Raw genomic sequence first — 19646 nt, 5'->3', positions numbered from 1 at the left:
CGATGTTGAGCAGACACGAAAGACCATCACCTTGCCGTAACCCTCTGCGGGTTTCGAAGGGACTCGAGAATGTCCCTGAAACTCGAACTACGCACATCACCCGATCCATCGTCGCTTTGATCAACCGTGTCAGTTTATCCGGAAATCCGTTTTCGTGCATTAGCTGCCATAGCTGGTCCCGATCGATTGTATCATATGCGGCTTTGAAGTCGATGAATAGATGATGTGTGGACACGTTGTATTCGCAGCGCTTCTGCAGTACTTGGCGAATGGCGAACACCTGGTCCGTGGTGGAGCGTTCGCCCATAAAACCCGCCTGGTACTGCCCCACGATCTCCCTTGCAATTGGTGCTAGTCGATGGCATAAAATTTGGGAGAGTACCTTGTAGGCGGCGTTCAGCAATGTGATTGCGCGGTAGTTGCTACAATCCAGCTTATCGCCCTTTTTGTAGATGGGACACACGACACCTTCCATCCACTCCTGCGGCAAAACTTCCTCCTCCCAAATCTTGGTAATGACCCAGTGCAGCGCTCTAGCTAGTGCCTCACCACCGTGTTTAAATAGCTCTCCTGGTAGTTGGTCAACCCCAGGGGCTTTGTTGTTCTTCAGCCGGCCAATCTCCTCCTGGATTTCTTGGAGATTCGGAGCCGGTAGAATTATGTCCTGCGCGCGTTCCCCCAGGTCCATCACCATACCGCCATCTTCGTCTGCCACATCGCCATTCAGGTGCTCTTCGTAGTGCTGCCGCCACCTTTGGATCACCTCACGCTCGTTCGTAAGAAGGTTCCCGTTTAAGTCCTTACACATATCTGGCTGTGGCACGTGGCCCTTACGTGAACGGTTCAACTTCTCATAGAACTTTCGTGTGTTATTAGCACGGTACAGTTGCTCCGTCTGCATCCGACTGCATGCACATAATTTATTCATGAAGATGACATGATTCAGGTTCTCCAAACTGCCATATGTCCCTAGCACAGTTATGCAACCAATTGCATCCTCCAAGTACATTTTTTGTACACGAGATGCAGAATATTCCAATCACAGGCCTTCCAAATTGAACTTGAGTGTGGACAAATAGTTCTCAGTCCTCTAGTCCGCGTCCTCAGAGCCTTTGCATATGTTTTGTATATGCCTGGATTTGAGACTCAAGTGAAAAAAAAAATACTCGAAGGATATAAATGGATTAATACCGCGGCTGGGGACATCATGGAAACCTTGGTTGATTCGGCAGACTATTTGATTCAAACTCCAGGACAATTTAGCGATCTTAGAACAACTCATATGCCTAAATTTGAGACGCGAGCGAACGAAAAATACTCGGAGAACATAATTGGGTTGATATCGCGGCTGGGGACATCATGGAAGCCTTGGTTGATCCGGTAGACTATTTGATACAAATTTCAGGATAATTTGGAGATCTTAGAACAACTCATATCCTACATTTGAGACGCGAGTGAACGACAAATACTCGGAGGATATTATTCATCATCATGGAAGCCTTGGTTGATTCGGTAGGCCATTTAATTAAAACTCCAGGACGATTTGAAAATCTTACAGCATCTCTTATATCTGGATTTGAGACGCAAGTGAAAGAAATATACTCGGAGGGCATAATTGGGTTGATACTGCGGTTGGGGACATCATGAAAGCTTTCGTTAATTCGTCAGACCGTTTGATGCAAACTCCAGGAAAATTAGGAAATTTTAGAACAACTCATATGCCAACTTTTGAACGTGAACGACAAATACTCGGAGGACATAATTGGGTTGTTATCGCTACGACGCAAGTGAAAGAAAAATACTCGGAGGACATGATTGGGTTGATACTGCGGTTGGGTACATCATGGAAGCCTTGGTTGATTCGGCAGACCATATGACTCAAACTCCAGGATAATTTGGTGATCTTAGAATAACTCATATGCCTACATTTCAGACGCTAGCGAACGACAAATGCTCGGAGGACATAATTGGGTGGTTACCACGGCATCATGGGAGCCGTGGTTGATTCGGCAGACCATTTGATTCAAACTCCAGGACGATTTGGAGAACTTTCTTCATCTCAAATGTCTGGATTTCAGACGCAAATGAAAAAACAAAACACTCGGAGGACATAGCTGGGTTGATACCGCGGCTGGGGACATCATGGAAGATTCAGCAGAACATTTGGTTCAAACTCAAGGGCAATTTGGAGATCTTAGAACAACTCATATGCCTGGATTTGATACTCAAAAAAAAAATATATATATACGTAAAAAAATACTACCGTAAAAAGAGGGTTGAGTGTAATAATTATTAAAACCGAATATATAAAAAGTAACTTACAATCTAGTTCGTATTCGTATCCGTATTCACCGCAACTACAATCCAATCTCTTTCCTTCAGCATGACAGTGTTGCTTTCACTGAACTTACCAACTTAGATGGGATTAGCTGCAATTTTACATGTTGTTGAATTTTAAAAACTAATTCCTTTTACTTCTTAACGTAAACTACGTCTAAGAAGAAGGCTCGAAATTTTTCAAAATTGGGAACCGTCACGAAATTGTGTATTATTTTTAACGTTAATAGCGCCTTTATCTCTCTACCTATTATCCAGTTAATTTTATTTTTTTTATCTGAACTCTAGAACAATTTGGAAAACCTAGAACATCTGCATCAAACCAGTATAATACGTAAGGACTTCAAGAGCTGGCGGCATTGACATGTTGGGTGGATTTCCGTTATAAACTTCTTCTAGATCTGATTTTTTTCCATGAATACAAGTTCCAGGCAAATGCTTGCACACTTGTTTTTTTAAAGAGTCTGAGGGAAGCTCTATCGCGGTAGAGCGCTGTTATCGAACTAATATGACTGTAACTCGGAATGGCTTATCCGCACTAACAATCTCTTTGGAATTTACCAAGGAATGTTCCTAGAAAATTTCGTGGACCTACTTTTCTCCAAATTTGCTCTAAATACTGAAATATTACACAGTACAAAAACTACAATACAAATTAAATTTTTGCTTCTTAGTACACCTCTCCAATGATTTGAGTCATAAAGAAACCGAATTGTGCTAAACCCAACTGACAAAAGTTTTGAAATTTTTCTACGATCATTTTGATATATTAAAAAGTATATCCAGCCGCATAAAATTTTGAAGGAAAGTCTTTTTACTTCAACCAAGTTTTCCAAATTCCATACAAAAATTACCATTTAGGGAGAGCAGCAAACAGCATATTTTTTCGTGGCGCACGGCAAGGAAGGAGCGGCGTGGCACACGGCACTAGGAAATAGCACATTCACATTTGCAAACAATAATTCACCAAATATGTATATAAATTGAAATCAAATATAGGAAAGGGACGAGACAAATAAGACAAATGAGATAAACAAGACAAATAAGAGGAATACAAACAAGTGAGACCAATAAAATATTTCTCCAAGAATTCTTTCGGAAATTCCTCCAAGAATTCTTCCGGATATTCCTCCAGGAGTTGCTTCAAATATTCCTTCTGGAATTCGAGCGGATGTTCATCCAGAAATGCTTCCGGATATTCCACCAGAAATTCATCAGGATATTCCTCCAGGATTTCCTCTCGATATTCCTACAAGAATTCGTTCATATATTCCTCCAGAAATTCCTCAGGATATTCCTCTAGGAATTTCTCCGGACCTTCCTCCAAGAATTCCTCTGGATATTCCTCCAGAAATTCCTTCGGATATTCCTCAAGGAATTCGTTTTGATATTCCTCCAGAAATTCGTTTGGATATTTCTCCAGGAATTCCTCCACACGCTCCTCCGGGAATTTCTCTTGATATTTCCCCAGTATTTCCTCCGGATATTTCTCCAGGAGTTCCTAAGAATATTCCTCCTGGAATTTCTCTGAATATTCCTTCAGGTATTCCTCCGGATATTCCTCAAGGAATTCGTCCGGATATTCCTCCAGGAATTTCTCCAGATATTTCTCCGAGAATTCCTCTGGATTCCAGGAGTTCCTTTGGTTAATCCTCCAGGAATTCTTCCGGATATTCCATCAGGAATTCGTCCGTAAATTCCACCAGGAATTCGTCCAGATATCCCTCCAGAAATTCCTTTGGATATTCCTCCAGAAATTTCTCCGGATATTTCACCAGGAATTCGTCTGGAAATTCCTGCAGATTTTTTCTCGGTCTGCTTCACTGGAAAAGTTACAACATTTGTTAACTTGCAGGAAATCAAAATCTACCATCTTATATATACAGAGTCAACAAAACCAATAACAGTAGCATACAGTAAACCAATAATAGTGAAACAGCATTGTTTATTCTCAATACCCAACAACGCTATCTCCTCCTTCAACAGCGTTCCTTACAAACATTTGCGATCGAATGCATCGTTAGCGCAAAAGTGAGAAATTCAATTTTCTTCATTACACATCATCAATTCCAGGCACCTGATCTTATTCCGGGGCGAAATTCATTTTCCACAATTTCTCCCGTTGCACAATTCGATTTTCTCCCTTTCTGCAACACCAGCACTATGGAGTGCACATTTGGACCCAGATCGAAGGATGATGTGCATATGTTGTGTCTGCACTGTGTCGGAGTCGTCGCCGGAATCGGAGTGCAGTTCCTATGCATTGCTAACTGCTGCTGCTGATGCTGTGACGGGGTGGCGTTATCTTGAAATGCTTCGGAGTTCCCTCTGTTCATCCTGTCAAGCCGCACCCCCCACAAATGGGACATTCTGTGTGAGGATTCACAAAAGTACAGCATACATGGCGGAAAATGGACTAAAATGAATTGATATAAGAAATGGTCTGAACTTTGTAACTATTTATTCAAAAGGGCTTTAGAATTCAAGTTTCGGTTGATTATGTTTTCATTTTACAGGCTGGCAACGATGAAGTTGTACAGTTCAACTTTCATAAAAGTAATTAAAAAACATGAATTAGAACATCTTACTTTTAAAATTGATGTTACAATAGAGTTCGACAGTCCATACGTTGATCAAAAACCGGAATCTTATCCAAAATCTTAAACAGTTGGGTTCCTAATTTTTTGAAATATTCATGGCGTTTTTCGCACAAATCAACTACCAATACCACATTTTTAAAGAACACACAAAGTTTCTCTACTGAATTACAGAAAATTAAAAAAAAGCCAAACTGAAGATCCATAATCGTGAATTGTATTTGTTTGGATAAGTTCTTCTCTTAGAAATGATACACAGATTGGTATTTTGCCAATGAAGTCATTGTTAAACTGACTCAACAATTGTGCGGTTCACATATTACATCACCCTCCCCTGACATGCATGCAAACAGAATAGCATTCCGTGCATAAATACGGCCAGCCGCCAACCACCACCGACCGGAGCGGGAAGACTAGATGGAATTGTTGGAAATTTTCTAAACCATTTTAGGTATTTTCTTCTCCAGTACGACGACATTTCTATCGTATCATCAGCCCTAAGCAAATAGGATAAATGCATTGTAAATGGAAAATTAGAATTGCATTTCGTTCCTGACGAAGTGCTTTCTCCCCGTAGCCTGGCTAAACATCAGATGCAAAAGCTGCACATGCAATGGGACTTTCGTTTGTTTTGTGCCATAGAAGTGAACGTTCTTGATGGAAGCTTTACGCCCTTGCTGTTGTGCGAGCTGATTGTTTATTTTGTGCTAGCTATCAAGTATGTTTAACAAGGCAATTATTGCAATGAAATATCCTAATTATGGTATCGTTTTGTTCCTTTTTAACTCAACCACAATCATTAAGTGCGGCACACGTTAGCTCGAAGTTGATTGCAATTTATGTAGGTAGCTAACGAGAGCGTTTCTTCGCCTAGTGGTAAAGCACGACTGCAATTCAGGGCCAAGGTATAGGCAGCTGGGTTCGATTTTCTGTTCGGTCTAGGAAATGTAGAAATGAAAATTATCTAGACCTCCTTGGGCAGATCATCTAACCTCATGATATACGAATGCAAAAATGGTAGCAAAACTTGGCTTAGAAATCTCGAAGTTAACAACTGTAGAAGTCAACTGTCATAATACGAGTTAGTACTTCCCATTTAATTCCACCACGTTTTGTAATCTTCGCAGGTACGTATTTCGACCGGAAACGCTAACGCTCAGGTCGGTAGAGAGGACTTTTTCTGTCCCATAATTGGTAGGGAGAGCCTTCACTCCGCTACCAATGACAACGGCCTACGGCTAGTAAATTTTGCTGCTGCCAAAGGGATGGCCATCAGTAGCACCTACTTTGCATGAAAGAATATCCGAAAGCACACCTGGAGACACCCAAATGGTGAAACTTGCAACCAGATAGGGCATGTTCTGGTGGATGGGCGCCATTTCTCGGATGTTATCGATGTGCGGACATTCAGAGGTCCCAACATTGACTCTGATCACTACCTCGTCGTCAGTAAAATTCGATCACGGTTGTCAACTGTATCGAACGAAAGATCACGGCGAACGATGCGTTACAATATCCAGCGATTGTCGGCGGAAGGAGGATCGGCTGAGTACTGCCAGAAGCTCGACGAACGGATAAGTGCAATCAACGTTAGCGACAACATCAACGATCTATGAGAGTCGATCCATGGAGCGGTGAGCACAACAGCACGAGAAGTTTTAGGCACTGCACAGAGGCGACCCAGGACGGGTTGGTTCGATGTGGAGTATCAGAGAGTGACAGACGAGAAGAACGTTGCCAGAAGCCGGATGTTGGTGTCGGGTACCCGATCGAATAGAGATCGATGCAATCGTCATTTTTATAGAATTTGAGCTAATATGCTCTGTATAAGGCTTCGAATTTAAGATAATCCAGTTAAATAAACTACGTGAAAATGTTGGCATACCTCATGAAACTTATGATTTACCCTTGAATTCCCTCTTGAAATATCCTCTGAGTAAATATCCACACTCTAATCTGTCATCTACATGCTATTTCAGCTGGGACCGTCTGCAACCATGCAAATGGTCAACGAAAAATTCTACTGTGTTTGATGAACGGATTCGCAATTTTCTTCTGAATTTCATTATTATCATACACCAATAAAATATGTTTCCCCTTCAGATCCCCTCCAGAAACATTCTCTGAGTAAATATTTACACTATTATCTATCATCTAAAGGCTATTTCAGCTGCGACCATTCGCGAGCAAGCAAATGGTAAACAAATAACTGTTTTATGTTTCTTCGACGGAAAAACAATTTTCTTCTAAATTCTGTTATCTTCATCCTCCAAGAAAGTATGTTTCCCCTTCAAATCCCCTCCAGAAACATCCTCTAAGTAAATATTAACACTCTAATCTGACATCTAAAGGCTATTTTAGCTGCCACCGTTTGCGACCAAGCAAATGATAAACAAATAACTGTTTTATGTTTCTTCGACGTAAACACAATTTTCTTCTAAATTTTGTAATATTTATCCTTTACGAAAATATGTTTCCCCTTCAAATCCCCTCCAGAAACATCCTGTGAGTAAATATTTACACTCTAATCTGTCATCTAAAGGCTATTTCAGCTGCAACCGTTTGCGACCAAGCAAAAGATAAACAAATATCTTTACTATGTTTATTCGAAGGAAACACAATTTTCTTCTAAATTTTGTTATCTTCGTTCTTTACGAAAATATGTTGCTGCGACCATCTGCGACCAAGCAAATGGTAAACAAACAGCTTTACTGTGTTTCTTTGACGGAAACACAATTTTATACTCAATTTTCTTATCTTCTGCATCCACTAAGAAAGTATATTTCCCCTTCAAATCCCCTCCAGAAACATCCTCTGAGTGAATATTTACACTTCTATCTTTCATATAAAGGCTATTTCAGCTGCAACCGTCCATGAGAAAGCTGAGGGTAAACAAATAGCAAAATTATGTTTGTTTAACAGATATAACATTTTCTGCTCAATTTAATCGTGTACCGCTTCAATTTCTTTTTGAATAGTCTTTAAGTGTATTCCTATTGCTGACTGCTGCCTAAATGGCATTTCAGTTACCACAGTCTGCGACTGAGCTTGGAAATAAATAAACGATGGTAAAAAATTACCAAAATTGATCAACACGAGTATTATGTTTTCTTTATCATGGTCAACTTTATGAGACTGAAAAGTTTGTTTCTCCCCGATTCCCATTCTCAGACATCTCTGAGAAGATATTTAAATTTTTAGCTGTCATTCAAGAGCTATCTGTGTGCAGATTATTAAATAGTATATCGTGGATTATGAAAAATTTATGTGAAAATATATTATATTTAACTTTAAATTGATATATTAAACTTTTTGCCTTTCTCATATACTAAGTATACGTAGAAGCTATACGTTCAAAAACGAACTGTTATAGGGTGCCCGAAGATCCATAGCATTAGATACCAGATGATATATGCCTGTGCGTGTGTATGTGTGTATGTATGTGCACAAAAAAACTCACTTATTTTTAGGCACTTATACTTCTAGACCAACATTTTTAATAATCTTAAATTTTATTCGATTAAAAATATATAATAAATTACATCAGTACAGTTCACCTAGAAAATAATGCAAGTTTTCTTCTGCTTTCAGAACATGATTTCACTAATGCAATTAGTAGAGAGCTATTGTCTTATACACTGAGTTCGATTATGTTCCCTTTAACAAATCTTCCTGTTTCCCACTCCCACTCATTACCGTAGAAACCGCTTCAACGGTGTCCGTGGCGATCCTTCGACGAAATTGAACGGAATCGATGGCACGGGAGCTGAATTCAGCTCGCGCAAGATCGCAGGCATGTGATCGATTTTCTGCCGCAGGATTGACGGAAGCAGGGCATCATCCGCACTGGAGTAGTGCTGCAGGGGGCTGCCTGCCGCCGGGGAGAAGGTTACCCCGCCGCCCTGCTCGGTCGGAATCAGCGAAAGTGTCGCACCATCAAGGAACTGGACTTGGACGACACCTTGCGAGAGTTGGACCGCCGTGCCGACGCCCGGGATGGTACACTTTTTTGTGGCAACGTTGGAGAAGTTAGAGGGTACCGACTTCGACGACAGGACCGGTCTTCGATTGAACGCGTTCCCCGTCGATGTGTGGGAGTTTGTTGACATGGCAAAGGAGGGCATTTGGTGTGGTGTCTGGGGCGTGTTTGGAGAGGAAAGATTGGACAGCAGATGGTTTTCTTTGGTTGAAGAGAATGAAGATGAAGGAGCAGCATTGGCGGGTCGTCGACCAATAATAAGCGGAAACGTTTTCCCGGTTTGGATTGCGGATAGGGCTCGTTCTATGTTGAGACAGTGTTCCATGGTTTGATTAAAATGCTGATATTCCGCGTTCTGTGAAGAACTCATATTAGCAAGTTTTCTTATCGTGGTGCCATTGCAATCGACCATCTTTACGCCGTCCTGAGGTGATTTCACAATTTTTGTGCCACTGTAGAAACAAGCTTCATAATCCTCCAGGGTTTCCATCAGTTGGCACTTAGCTCTCTCGCTGTAGTACGTGATCTTCGGCGTTTTGGCCTTCACCATCTGGACAAACCGCGCCGCATACTGATACTTCTTCCAGTGCTTCTCCGGTAGATTTTCGTAACTGAAAATACTGTCGGCACCTCCCGGCGGTAAGTCCGGTGGTTCCTCTTCTATAGGAACGCCTTTTCCTCCATCCGGTTGGTACAACACAAAGCGCAAACCATCCGACGATATGCGACAAACGTCCACCACTCGATGCTCTTTGTAACGGGTTTTGAATTTGATGAACTCCAGCACCACTTCCCCACTGGATCGGATGCTGAGGATAGCATTTTTCGTCTTGTGTCGATTGGGAAGTAGCCGAGCAGTGTCTAATGGTGGGATTTCCAAACGCTTTTTGGGGAATTTGGCGGGGCTTTTCTGTTTCGAGTTGACGTTGTTGGCTTGATGGTTATTTCCTTTTGAATGGAAATGTTCGATAAAGTAATAATCTCCCGGATTCAAAGGCGTTTCCCGATCCAGAGCATCTAGCTTTTGATGATTATAATTTTCCTTATCACTAAAAGTAGAAGGGCTTCTACTACCAGGAACACGATACAACATTGAGATGGAAGCTGATTTGGGTCTAGAATTCAATAACGGATTAGCCTGCTGTTGTTGTTGATGCTGAAGATGAATCTGATGTTGGTGCTCCTGCATAAACATTCCATTGCTGCCCTCTGATGCCGATCGTCCCACAGTGGCTATGTCCGCTTTATTGATATTGTACTTCTCCATCAACTCCAAGCTGTTAAACTGCTGTAGCAGCGAGATCTGATTCAGGTGATGTTGAATCGCTTGCGACGCTGGTGCCACTATTTGAACATCGTTGCTAACACCGGAGAAAAAATCCGAAGTTGGCTTGTTGTGCGATGTTGATTGAAATCGCTGTTGTGGCAAAATGCTTTCCTGGAATTCGTACTCATGCTCGCTGATCGGTTGGAATCGCAGAGGCATTTGATGTCCGATGGGCTGTTGTGGCCGATCGTGCCCGTAGCTTGAAGGAATGTTGTTCAACCGATTAGAACCCCCGCTGCTAGACATTGTGACGACTCCACTATCGTTGGAAGCAAGTGTACCGCCGACACGATAGCTTTCAAAGCTTGTTGCCTTTCTCATGAACGGATGTTGCAGCACTTGGTCTAGCTTAATCCGTTCGACAGGGTTCTTTTTTAACAATTGGTCTATTAGGTCTCTAGCCTCCGAAGAAATGTAGGAAGGGATGCTGTAGTTGGATATCACGACCTTCGTCAAAGTGGACTTCACTCCTTCCGTGTCGAAAGGAGGTTTCCCCACCAAAAATGTGTACAGCATACATCCGAGCCCCCATACATCATCGGCTGGAAGACCATGCGACGCACGGGAGGCCACTTCTGGCGAAATATAATTTGGGGTCCCACAAAGTGTCATATGTTTCTCATCTGGTCGTGACAGCTGGGTGGCCAAACCAAAGTCCGAAATTTTAATATTCATTCGTTTCGTTAAAAGCAAATTGGCAAGTGACATGTCGCGATGCAGAATATGATGTGAATGGAGATAAAGAAGACCATCGACTACTTGCCTCAACACGGAAGCGGCTTCGTATTCGTTGAAGGTCTTCTTGGTCTCTCGAAGATACCGTTGCAGTTCACCATTCTCGGCGAGCTCCAGCACCAGATAAACAAAATTGACATCCTCGAAGAATGTATACAATTCTAAGATCGACGGGTGTTTTAGCTGAGAGTGAATACTAACTTCCTGTCGAACTCTATTAGCCATTCCCGAGGATTGCATCAATGTTTTGTCGATCATTTTTATCGCCACCATGGACCCGGTTGAAAGGCATTTTGCCCGATACACACTAGCGAATCCGCCTTTTCCTAAAATTTCATACACTTCGTAGTCCTCAATCCGGTCGCCAAAGCCCATCTTCAAAAACACTACTCGGCTTCTCTTGATTTTACGTTAGCTTTTAAAAATTCACATTCAGTTTACAGAACAGCAGGAAAAGAACCATTTTACATCTTCTGTTCAAGTAACTTTTTGGAAAATTCACGGATATTTTTGATGCAATTTTTTTCTCCAACCGAACAGTAACTGTAAAGCGATTTTATTGATAAACATAAAGCGTCGTTGTCGTTGATTCGGATTTGGGTTTGGGGGACATTTGGAAAGGGCGTAACAACCAATATTGATTCCTTCTGATTCTTCGTCTACATATTTAGCTATATATGTGGACAAAGATCAGAAGGAACAAATTTTGGCTGTTACGCCAAATGTTGATCTACACTTAACCGATTTGTTCGGAACAAGTTGCATTCGACGTGGAATCATATCATTTTGTTTTCTAATAAAAATTGGCCAAATCGCACAATTGGTCTAAAAGTTATGGCAAAAATACTATTTTTTCATACGCACTAGAAAGACATTACCACCGCTAGGTGGATTAATCAGGTTTATTTTCGTTTACTACTTTCAAAATAACAAGCATATTCCCACCCACGCATCTTCATCAAGAACAAAATTGAACGTTGTTTGTTGGATTTTTGCATATAATACTGAAATCGGCTCCGTAAATTATGATAATGACTGAGTCTACCAAATAAATGAAAAATTGGCTGTTTAACCCGAAAAATACTAAAAGTACACCAGTTTACCGAATAATTTCCGAAATTTATATTTATGACCGCCCTTCTATGGGAATGGAACCACTGTGGCAGGAAGAAGAAAGAATATGAAGAACAAGTTATTAGTGAGGCGCAGGAAAAAATGGAGCAGAACGATATGCGGAGGTTTTATGAGTCTGTCAATGGCGTGCGGAGAAAGACAGCGCTATGTCCCGTCATGTGCAACGACCGAAAAGGGAATTTGCTGACAGATAAAACCGAAGTGGCTACAGAAGCAACACTTCGAAACTTTGTTGAATAGTGGAAGTGACGGTGCATCGGTGAGCAGAATAAATATTAGCGACGATGTACAAGATGTGGAGTCGCCTACACTAGATGAGGTTAAAAAAGCTATTAAAGAGCTGAAGAACAATAAGGCTGCGGGGAAGGACCAGCTCCCGGCGGAACTTCTCAAACATGGCAGTGAGCAGCTTTATGAAGTTCTGCACCATATTATGTCGAAAATAATGGAAGACGAGGAAATGCCTGCTAGCTGGTTGGACGGCCTCATTTGCCCTCTCTTTAAGAAAGGACACAGACTGGAGTGCGCCAATTACCGAGGAATAACTCTCCTTAATTCGGCGTACAAAATTATGTCCCGTATTCTGTTCAACAGATTGAGACCGCTTGAAGAGTCCTTCGTCGGCGAATACCAAGCAGGTTTTCGTGAGGGCCGATCAACGACGGATCAAATGTTTACCCTGAGACAAATCCTTGATAAATTCCGGGAGTACAACTTGCAGACACATCATCTGTTTATTGATTTCAAGGCGGCGTACGACTCAGTGAAACGGAATGAATTATGGCAAATTATGCTTGAACATGGTTTTCAGGCGAAACTGATACGGCTGATTCGTATAACGTTGGACGGATCGAAATCAAATGTAAGGGTTGCGGATGAAATATCGACGTCATTTGTTACCTTAGATGGATTAAAGCAGGGTGATGCATTCTCGAATCTACTGTTCAATATAGCGCTCGAGGGAGCGATTAAGAGAGCGGGTGTGCAAAGAAGCGGTACCTTTATCACAAAATCGCAAATGCTCCTGGGATTTGCGGACGATATCGATATTATCGGGATTGATCGCCGTGCTGTGGAAGAGGCTTTTGTGCCTTTTAAGAGGGAGACAGCGAGGATTGAACTAATGATCAATATCAGCAAAACGAAGTACATGGTCGCTGGCAATCAACGTGGGTTTATTAGTGGTGGTGGTAGCGAAATTGTGCTGGATGGTGAAAAATTTGAAGTGGTAGAAGAATTTGTGTATCTTGGAACATTAGTGACGTGCGATAATGATGTTACCCGCGAGGTGAAAAGGCGTATTGCAGCTGCAAATAGGGTTTATTACGGACTTCGTTATCAGCTTAAGTCCCGCAGTCTGCAAACGAAAACAAAACTCGCGCTGTACTACTTTGATTCTTCCGGTGGATTTATACGGCCATGAAACATGAATGTTAAAGGAGGCTGATCGGAAAGCTTTCGAGGTGCTTAAGCGTAATGTGCTGCGGACAATACTTGGCGGTAAACAGGACAACGGTATCTGGCGGTGCCGCATGAATCACGAATTGTACCAGGTGTATAAAGGGCTGGATATTATTAAGCTTATTCAACACGGCAGACTACGGTGGGCTGGTCACGTTGTTCGTATGCCAGAAGAACGTCAAGCGAAGATAATACTTAATAGAGAACCCGGAAGAGGCCGCAGGCTTCGTGGAAGGCCGCGTACACGTTGGCTTTTTGCAGTTGAAGAGGACCTGAGGGCGCTCAATGTTCAGGGCGACTGGAAGCGATTGGCCCAGGATCGAGTCCAGTGGAGAAGGATACTCCATTCGGCGTAGGTTCATCGAAGAGCTGTAGCCCATCAAGTACCAAGTAAGTAGTATTTCGACTTCAACTGTGATGCCGTTTTCAGTGTCGCGTACTTGTCTCGTACGTACGTCAAATACGTATCTGCAAATATTACAAAACATGGTGGAATTAAATGGAAGGTATTAAACTCGTCTTTTGACAGTTAAAGACATTCCACTAAAAGAGCTGTTCTCAAAACTGTTTATTTATTACCAGACTAAGGCCGGAGTGGCCTGTGCAATACATAAAAGTCTTCTCCATTCAGCTCGGTCCATGGCTGCACTTCGCCAACCACGCAGTCTGCGGACGGTCCGTAAATCGTCCTCCACCTGATCGATACCTTGCCCGCTGTACACCTCGCCTTCTTGTTCTCGTCGGATCGTTGACGTGAACCATTTTCACCGGATTACTGTTCGGCATTCTGGCTATGTACCCGGCCCACCGAAGTCTTCGATTTTCGCGGTGTGAACGATGGATGGTTCTCCCAACAGTTGATACAACTCGTGGTTCATTCGCCTCCTCCACGTACCGTCCGCTATCTGCACCCCACCATAGATGGTACGCAGCACTTTCCTTTCGAAAACCCCCAGTCGTTGGTCCTCCACGAGCATCGTCCAGGTCTCGTGTCCGTAGAGAACTACCGGTCTAATAAGCGTTTTGTTGATAGTCAGTTTGGTACGGCGGCGAACTCTATTCGATCGGAGCGTTTTGCGGAGTCCAAAGTACGTACGATTTCCTGCCATGATGCGTCTCCGAATTTCTCTGCTGGTATCGTTATCGGCGGTCACCAGTGAGCCCAAGTACACGCATTCTTCAATCACCTCGTCACCACCGATAGAAACTCGTGATGGGTGGCTTACATTGCTTACATTGGGAGAGTACCTTGTAGGCGGCATTCAGCAATGTGATTGCGTGGTTGTTGCTACAATCCACCCACGTAACCAACAAGCACTATAGTACGCCAAATCGGCCATATAGTGCTACTTTAATGCTTATAAGTTTTTAAATAGCCGTATAGTGGCCTTATATGGCGGTTTGGCGTAATATAGTGCTAATGGTTACTTGGACAGCTTATCGCCCTTTTTGTAGATGGAACACACGACACCTTCCATCCATTCCTGCGGCAGAACCTCATCCTCCAGAACCATGGTAATTACGCAGTGCCTCACCACCGTGTTCAAATAGCTCTCCTGGTAGTTGGTCAACCCCAGGGGTTTTGTTGTTCTTCAAGCGGCCAATCTCCTCCTGGATTTCCTGGAGATCCGGAGCCGGTGAATTTATGTCGTATGCGCGTTCTCCCAGGTTCATCACCATACCGCCATCTTCGTTTGCCACATCGCCATTCATATGTTCTTCGTAGTGCTGCCGCCACCTTTGCGCGTAGTTTTGGGCTAGTCTACCGTTTTATAGCCGCCCAATGTTAAACCACGGCGGTCGACTACGACGCGTGTTGTATACCGTCGAGAGTTTTGAGCGCAGGCATACTGCAACGAGGTAGTGGTCGGATTCAAGATTCGCACTGCGGTAAGTGCGGACGTTCGTGATGTCGGAGAAGAATTTACCATCGATTAGAACGTGGTCGATTTGGTTTTCCGTTTCTTGGTTAAGTGATCTCCATGTGGCCTTGTGAATATTTTTGCGGGGAAATAAGGTGCTTTGGACTACCATTCCGCGGGAGGCTGCGAAGTTTATGCATCGTTGGCCATTTCATTCGATACGGTGTGCAGACTATCCGGTCCGATGACCGGTCTATACATTCCCTCGATTCCCTTCTGAGCATGCATGTCGCCGATGACGATTTTGACGTTCCGCAGTGGGCAATGCAATGTGGTGAACGGATTGAAAAGTAATTGTTGATTTTAGAGACAGACTTGTTCCGTTGGTAACTCGGGTCAGTTGGTGTATGGTTGATCGACCGCGTCGGAAACCAAACTCGAGCATAATGTTGTGGTGTTTGGCAGCCTTACGCGGCCTTCCACGAAGCCTGTAGCCTCTTTCGGGTTCTCTACTAAATATTATCTTCGCTTGACGTTCTTCCGGTATACGAATAACGTGACCAGCCCACCGTAGTCTGCTGAGTTGAATAAGCTTAATAATATCCAGCCCTTTATACAACTGGTACAATTCGTGATTCATGCAGCGCCGCCAGATACCGTTCTCCTGTTTACCACCGAGTATTGTCCGCAGCACCTTAGGCTCAAACACTCCGAAAGCTCTCCGATCAGCCTCCTTAAACGTCCATGTTTCATGTCCATATAAAGCAACCGGAAGAATCAGAGTAGTATACAGCGCGAGTTTTGTTTTCGTTTGCAGACTACGGGACTTATACTGGTTACAAAGTCCGTAATAAGCCCTATTTGCAGCTGCAATACGCCTTTTCACCTCGCGGGTAACATCATTATTACACGAAACTAATGTTCCAATATACACAAATTCTTCTACCACTTCAAATTTTTCACCGTCCAGTACCATTTCGCTACCACCACCACTAATGAACCCACGTTGATTGTCAGCGACCATATACTTCGTTTTGCTGGTATTGATCGTGAGTCCAATCCTCGCTGTTTCCCTTTTAAAAGGCACAAAAGCCTCTTCCGCGGTACGGCGATCAATCCCGATAATATCGATATCGTCCGCAAATCCTAGGAGCATTAGGGCAGTTCAAATTTCAAAAATGTTCGAAAATTCCAACTCCCATATGTCTATTAGCATCATTTTGATAATATAGGAGTCCTGGCAAAATTTCAGGCAATTCGGTGGCCATTTAGGGGTGACGCGAAATCAATTTATGTTTATATGGAAATTTGGGAAATTTGGAATTTGGGAAAAACTTAAAATTTATTCAAATACCCCTACAACTCTTAAATCGTGATGAATTCAAATAAACATCCCCAACCTCCATTTTTGGAATCTATTTGAGTTCAACCAGTGAATAACACATTAATTCTGATTTATATTTTCACTGCTACGTTGAGGTTAATTACACCATTTTAGCCATTTATCTCATATTCACTCTGTTAATAGAACCGTTCAATCCACTCTTAACTAGTGTGTTATTCGGGGGTCCCTTTTATATAGATTCCAAAAAGGGAGGTTGGGGATGTTTCTTTGAATTCATCACAATTTGACAATTGTAGGGAGACTTGAATAAATTTTAAATTTTTCCCATACAAATTTCCATATAAACATAAATTGACTTCGCGCCACCCCTAAATGGCCACCGAATTGCCTGAAATTTTGGCAGGACTCCTATATTATCAAAACGATGCTAATGGACATATGGGAGTTGGAATTTTCGAACATTTTTGAAATTTGAACTGCCCTTGGGCATCCATAGTATGTCTGCTCCAGCTGTGCGTAGAACGCTTCCTTCTTGTCGTCGGGTCTCCCTTCGCGTGGGCAGTGGTACGTTGATGATGCTATAGCTGAAGAAACGGCCTTTATCCTCAGCTTGCACATCCTTGCGTTGATTGGCTGCCACCCAATCACACGTTGGCCCAGCACTATGAAGCCGGTTCCCAGCTCGTTGGTAGTGGCACAGCTTTGGTAGAAGGTAGCCGGTCGAGTGTAAAGCATGTTTGTACTACGACAACGTTATAGTCGCTCGAACGATTTTTTTTTAAATGCTTACATGGAAAACCTACTGCTGTGGCAGTAGATCGCAAGTTCTGGACTCAAGGACAGTTTGGATAACCCAAGATGCCCCAAAACCATCTGGCCATGTTTCCTGGTCATCTGGAATATGTTACGGATATGTTTGAATACATACTCAAGCTTCTAGTGCCAAAAAAGCTAGTATCTTGGCTGTATTATCGCAAAATTACAATAAAATAATTCCGCAGTTTGTACACCCGTTGTTCCGCGTAGCTCCTCCGAATTATCCAGTAGCATGCCGGCCCTGCGACAAAGTTCAGGGGTTTCATGTTAATGAGCTATTGACCAGGAGTTGTTGATCCACCTTGGGGCTTGAGAACAAGAGTCTAAGAGATTCTCAAAATACAAAAGAAACAGTTGTCCGACAAACAGTTTTTTTAAACTTTCTTACCATGTTTTAGGATTTCCTTTGGAATCCAAAGAATTTCTCGATGAAATAGAATTTTTGAACGAAGAAGAATCGTTTGGCAGAAAGACATTTGGCTGAAAGCCAAATGTTGTTTGGCCAAATATGGCATTTGACCGAACAAACCATTTAGCCAAAGTCCATCTAGTCTAAAGATATTTCACCAAAAATGTCTTATGTTTGAAAGGTACATAGTGTCGAAAATGTCACTCGGTTAAACAGTTCCTTTGGTTTAGAAAATCGTTTGACAGAAAGGGCCATTGTGTTATTCGGCCAAGCGACTTCCGAACAAATGGCTTTTCGCCGAATGACTTTCGAACAAACGACTGGAAGGGTCATATAAATCATTAGATCCATCTGGCCAAAAATGTCATTTAACGAAATGGATATACGACCGAAAATATCGTTTAGTCATTTGGTCAAAAAAGTCGTTTGTCCAAATAGGTCATTTGACCGAAAATACTGTCTGCCGAAAAGGTCATTTGGCCGAAATGGCCATCTGGTTTAGTCGTATGATCCATTCGCCCAAATGGCCCTTTCTGTCAAACGATTATTTCGACCAAACGGCATTTTAGGCCTGTTGACTCATTCCGTCAAACGACCATTGCATCCAACAGTCAACAACAACGGTTTTTCTAGCTGATTTTCGCTTCGGCCAAATTAAATTTTTGGTCAAACCGTTCTTCATTTATAACCGTTTTGCACGAAATTTCTTTCCGTCGAATGATTTTCAGCCAAAGAAGAATTTCCGAAAAATTTCCTATGAGCAAAACAAAAAATATCCCGTTGAAATCAAAAAAATTCGTTCAAATTCTTAAAACAAAACAGCTTTTCGTGAAAATTTAAAAAAATAAATGTTCAAATTCTGAAAAGATTTAGTGAAAATTCCGGAAAATTCCTCGTGGAAATTTTTAAAAGTTTTCTATACACGCAGAAGAATCCGTTACGATTGAAACAACTGTTTTGTTTGATGTTTCAACACTGATTCACTGCTTTATCAAAAGAACTTCATTGTTTTTTTCAATCATGCATCGTATGACTTAACAAAAATAATTTCGTCCTTATGACTTATGAGATACGATGGATGACTCGCCATGAAGCTATTCGATTCTGTTGTTGAAATTATCATATTGTCAGTAAAGTAGTTTTGCAGAAATTTCGTAAGTAAAAACAACCATGAATATTGTTGTTCTGATGTATTATTTGCAGAGTTTGTACTTTTCGTTTTGGTGAGACAAAAACAAACAACTTTCCTGCCGAAGGAGAATCTTTTTTGGCAGTCTGTGGCGAAAAACATCTTTCACTCGCTCTTTTTTTTCTCTAGAGCACGCCCTAAAAAATACGGCCCTAACGTATATCTACTTGTTGGAATTCTTTTTTCGTTTCATCATTCTCACGCCTCACTCATTTTTGGCGAAAATTTTCAGTGTGCGTTTATGAAAGAAATTAGGGCCGCAATGGGATTCGAATCTAGAACACCGACAAGAATAGGACTGGATTGCCCAAACTCTAGCCATACCTCAACAGTCAACGTTGACTGTTTGTTAGGATAGGTATTTATTCCAAAAAGGCTAGTCTTGAATTATTGGCATTATTGAAGGAACGAAAAAGATAAAAGATGTGAGAAAACAAGCAAATCAACAAGAGTAA

General features: G+C 42.1%; 1 protein-coding gene across 1 annotated transcript; it reads right to left on the bottom strand.

Annotated features, from left to right (window-relative positions):
• Positions 1-8542: 8542 nt before the first annotated feature.
• Positions 8543-11570, bottom strand: LOC134227542 (serine/threonine-protein kinase PLK4). The gene has a single exon (XM_062709107.1). The coding sequence runs from the start codon at positions 11348-11350 to the stop codon at positions 8627-8629; it is 2724 nt and encodes a 907-aa protein (XP_062565091.1). The 5' UTR covers positions 11351-11570; the 3' UTR covers positions 8543-8626.
• Positions 11571-19646: the final 8076 nt, after the last annotated feature.

The sequence above is a fragment of the Armigeres subalbatus genome, chromosome 3, assembly GCF_024139115.2.
Source record: "Armigeres subalbatus isolate Guangzhou_Male chromosome 3, GZ_Asu_2, whole genome shotgun sequence".
Taxonomy (NCBI): domain Eukaryota; kingdom Metazoa; phylum Arthropoda; class Insecta; order Diptera; family Culicidae; genus Armigeres; species Armigeres subalbatus.
This window is presented reverse-complemented; position numbering and strand designations above follow the sequence as displayed.

Bases quoted from the DNA above. Each gene is read 5' to 3' on its own strand.
- LOC134227542 (XM_062709107.1), bottom strand. From the start codon at position 11,350: ATGGGCTTTGGCGACCGGATTGAGGACTACGAAGTGTATGAAATTTTA.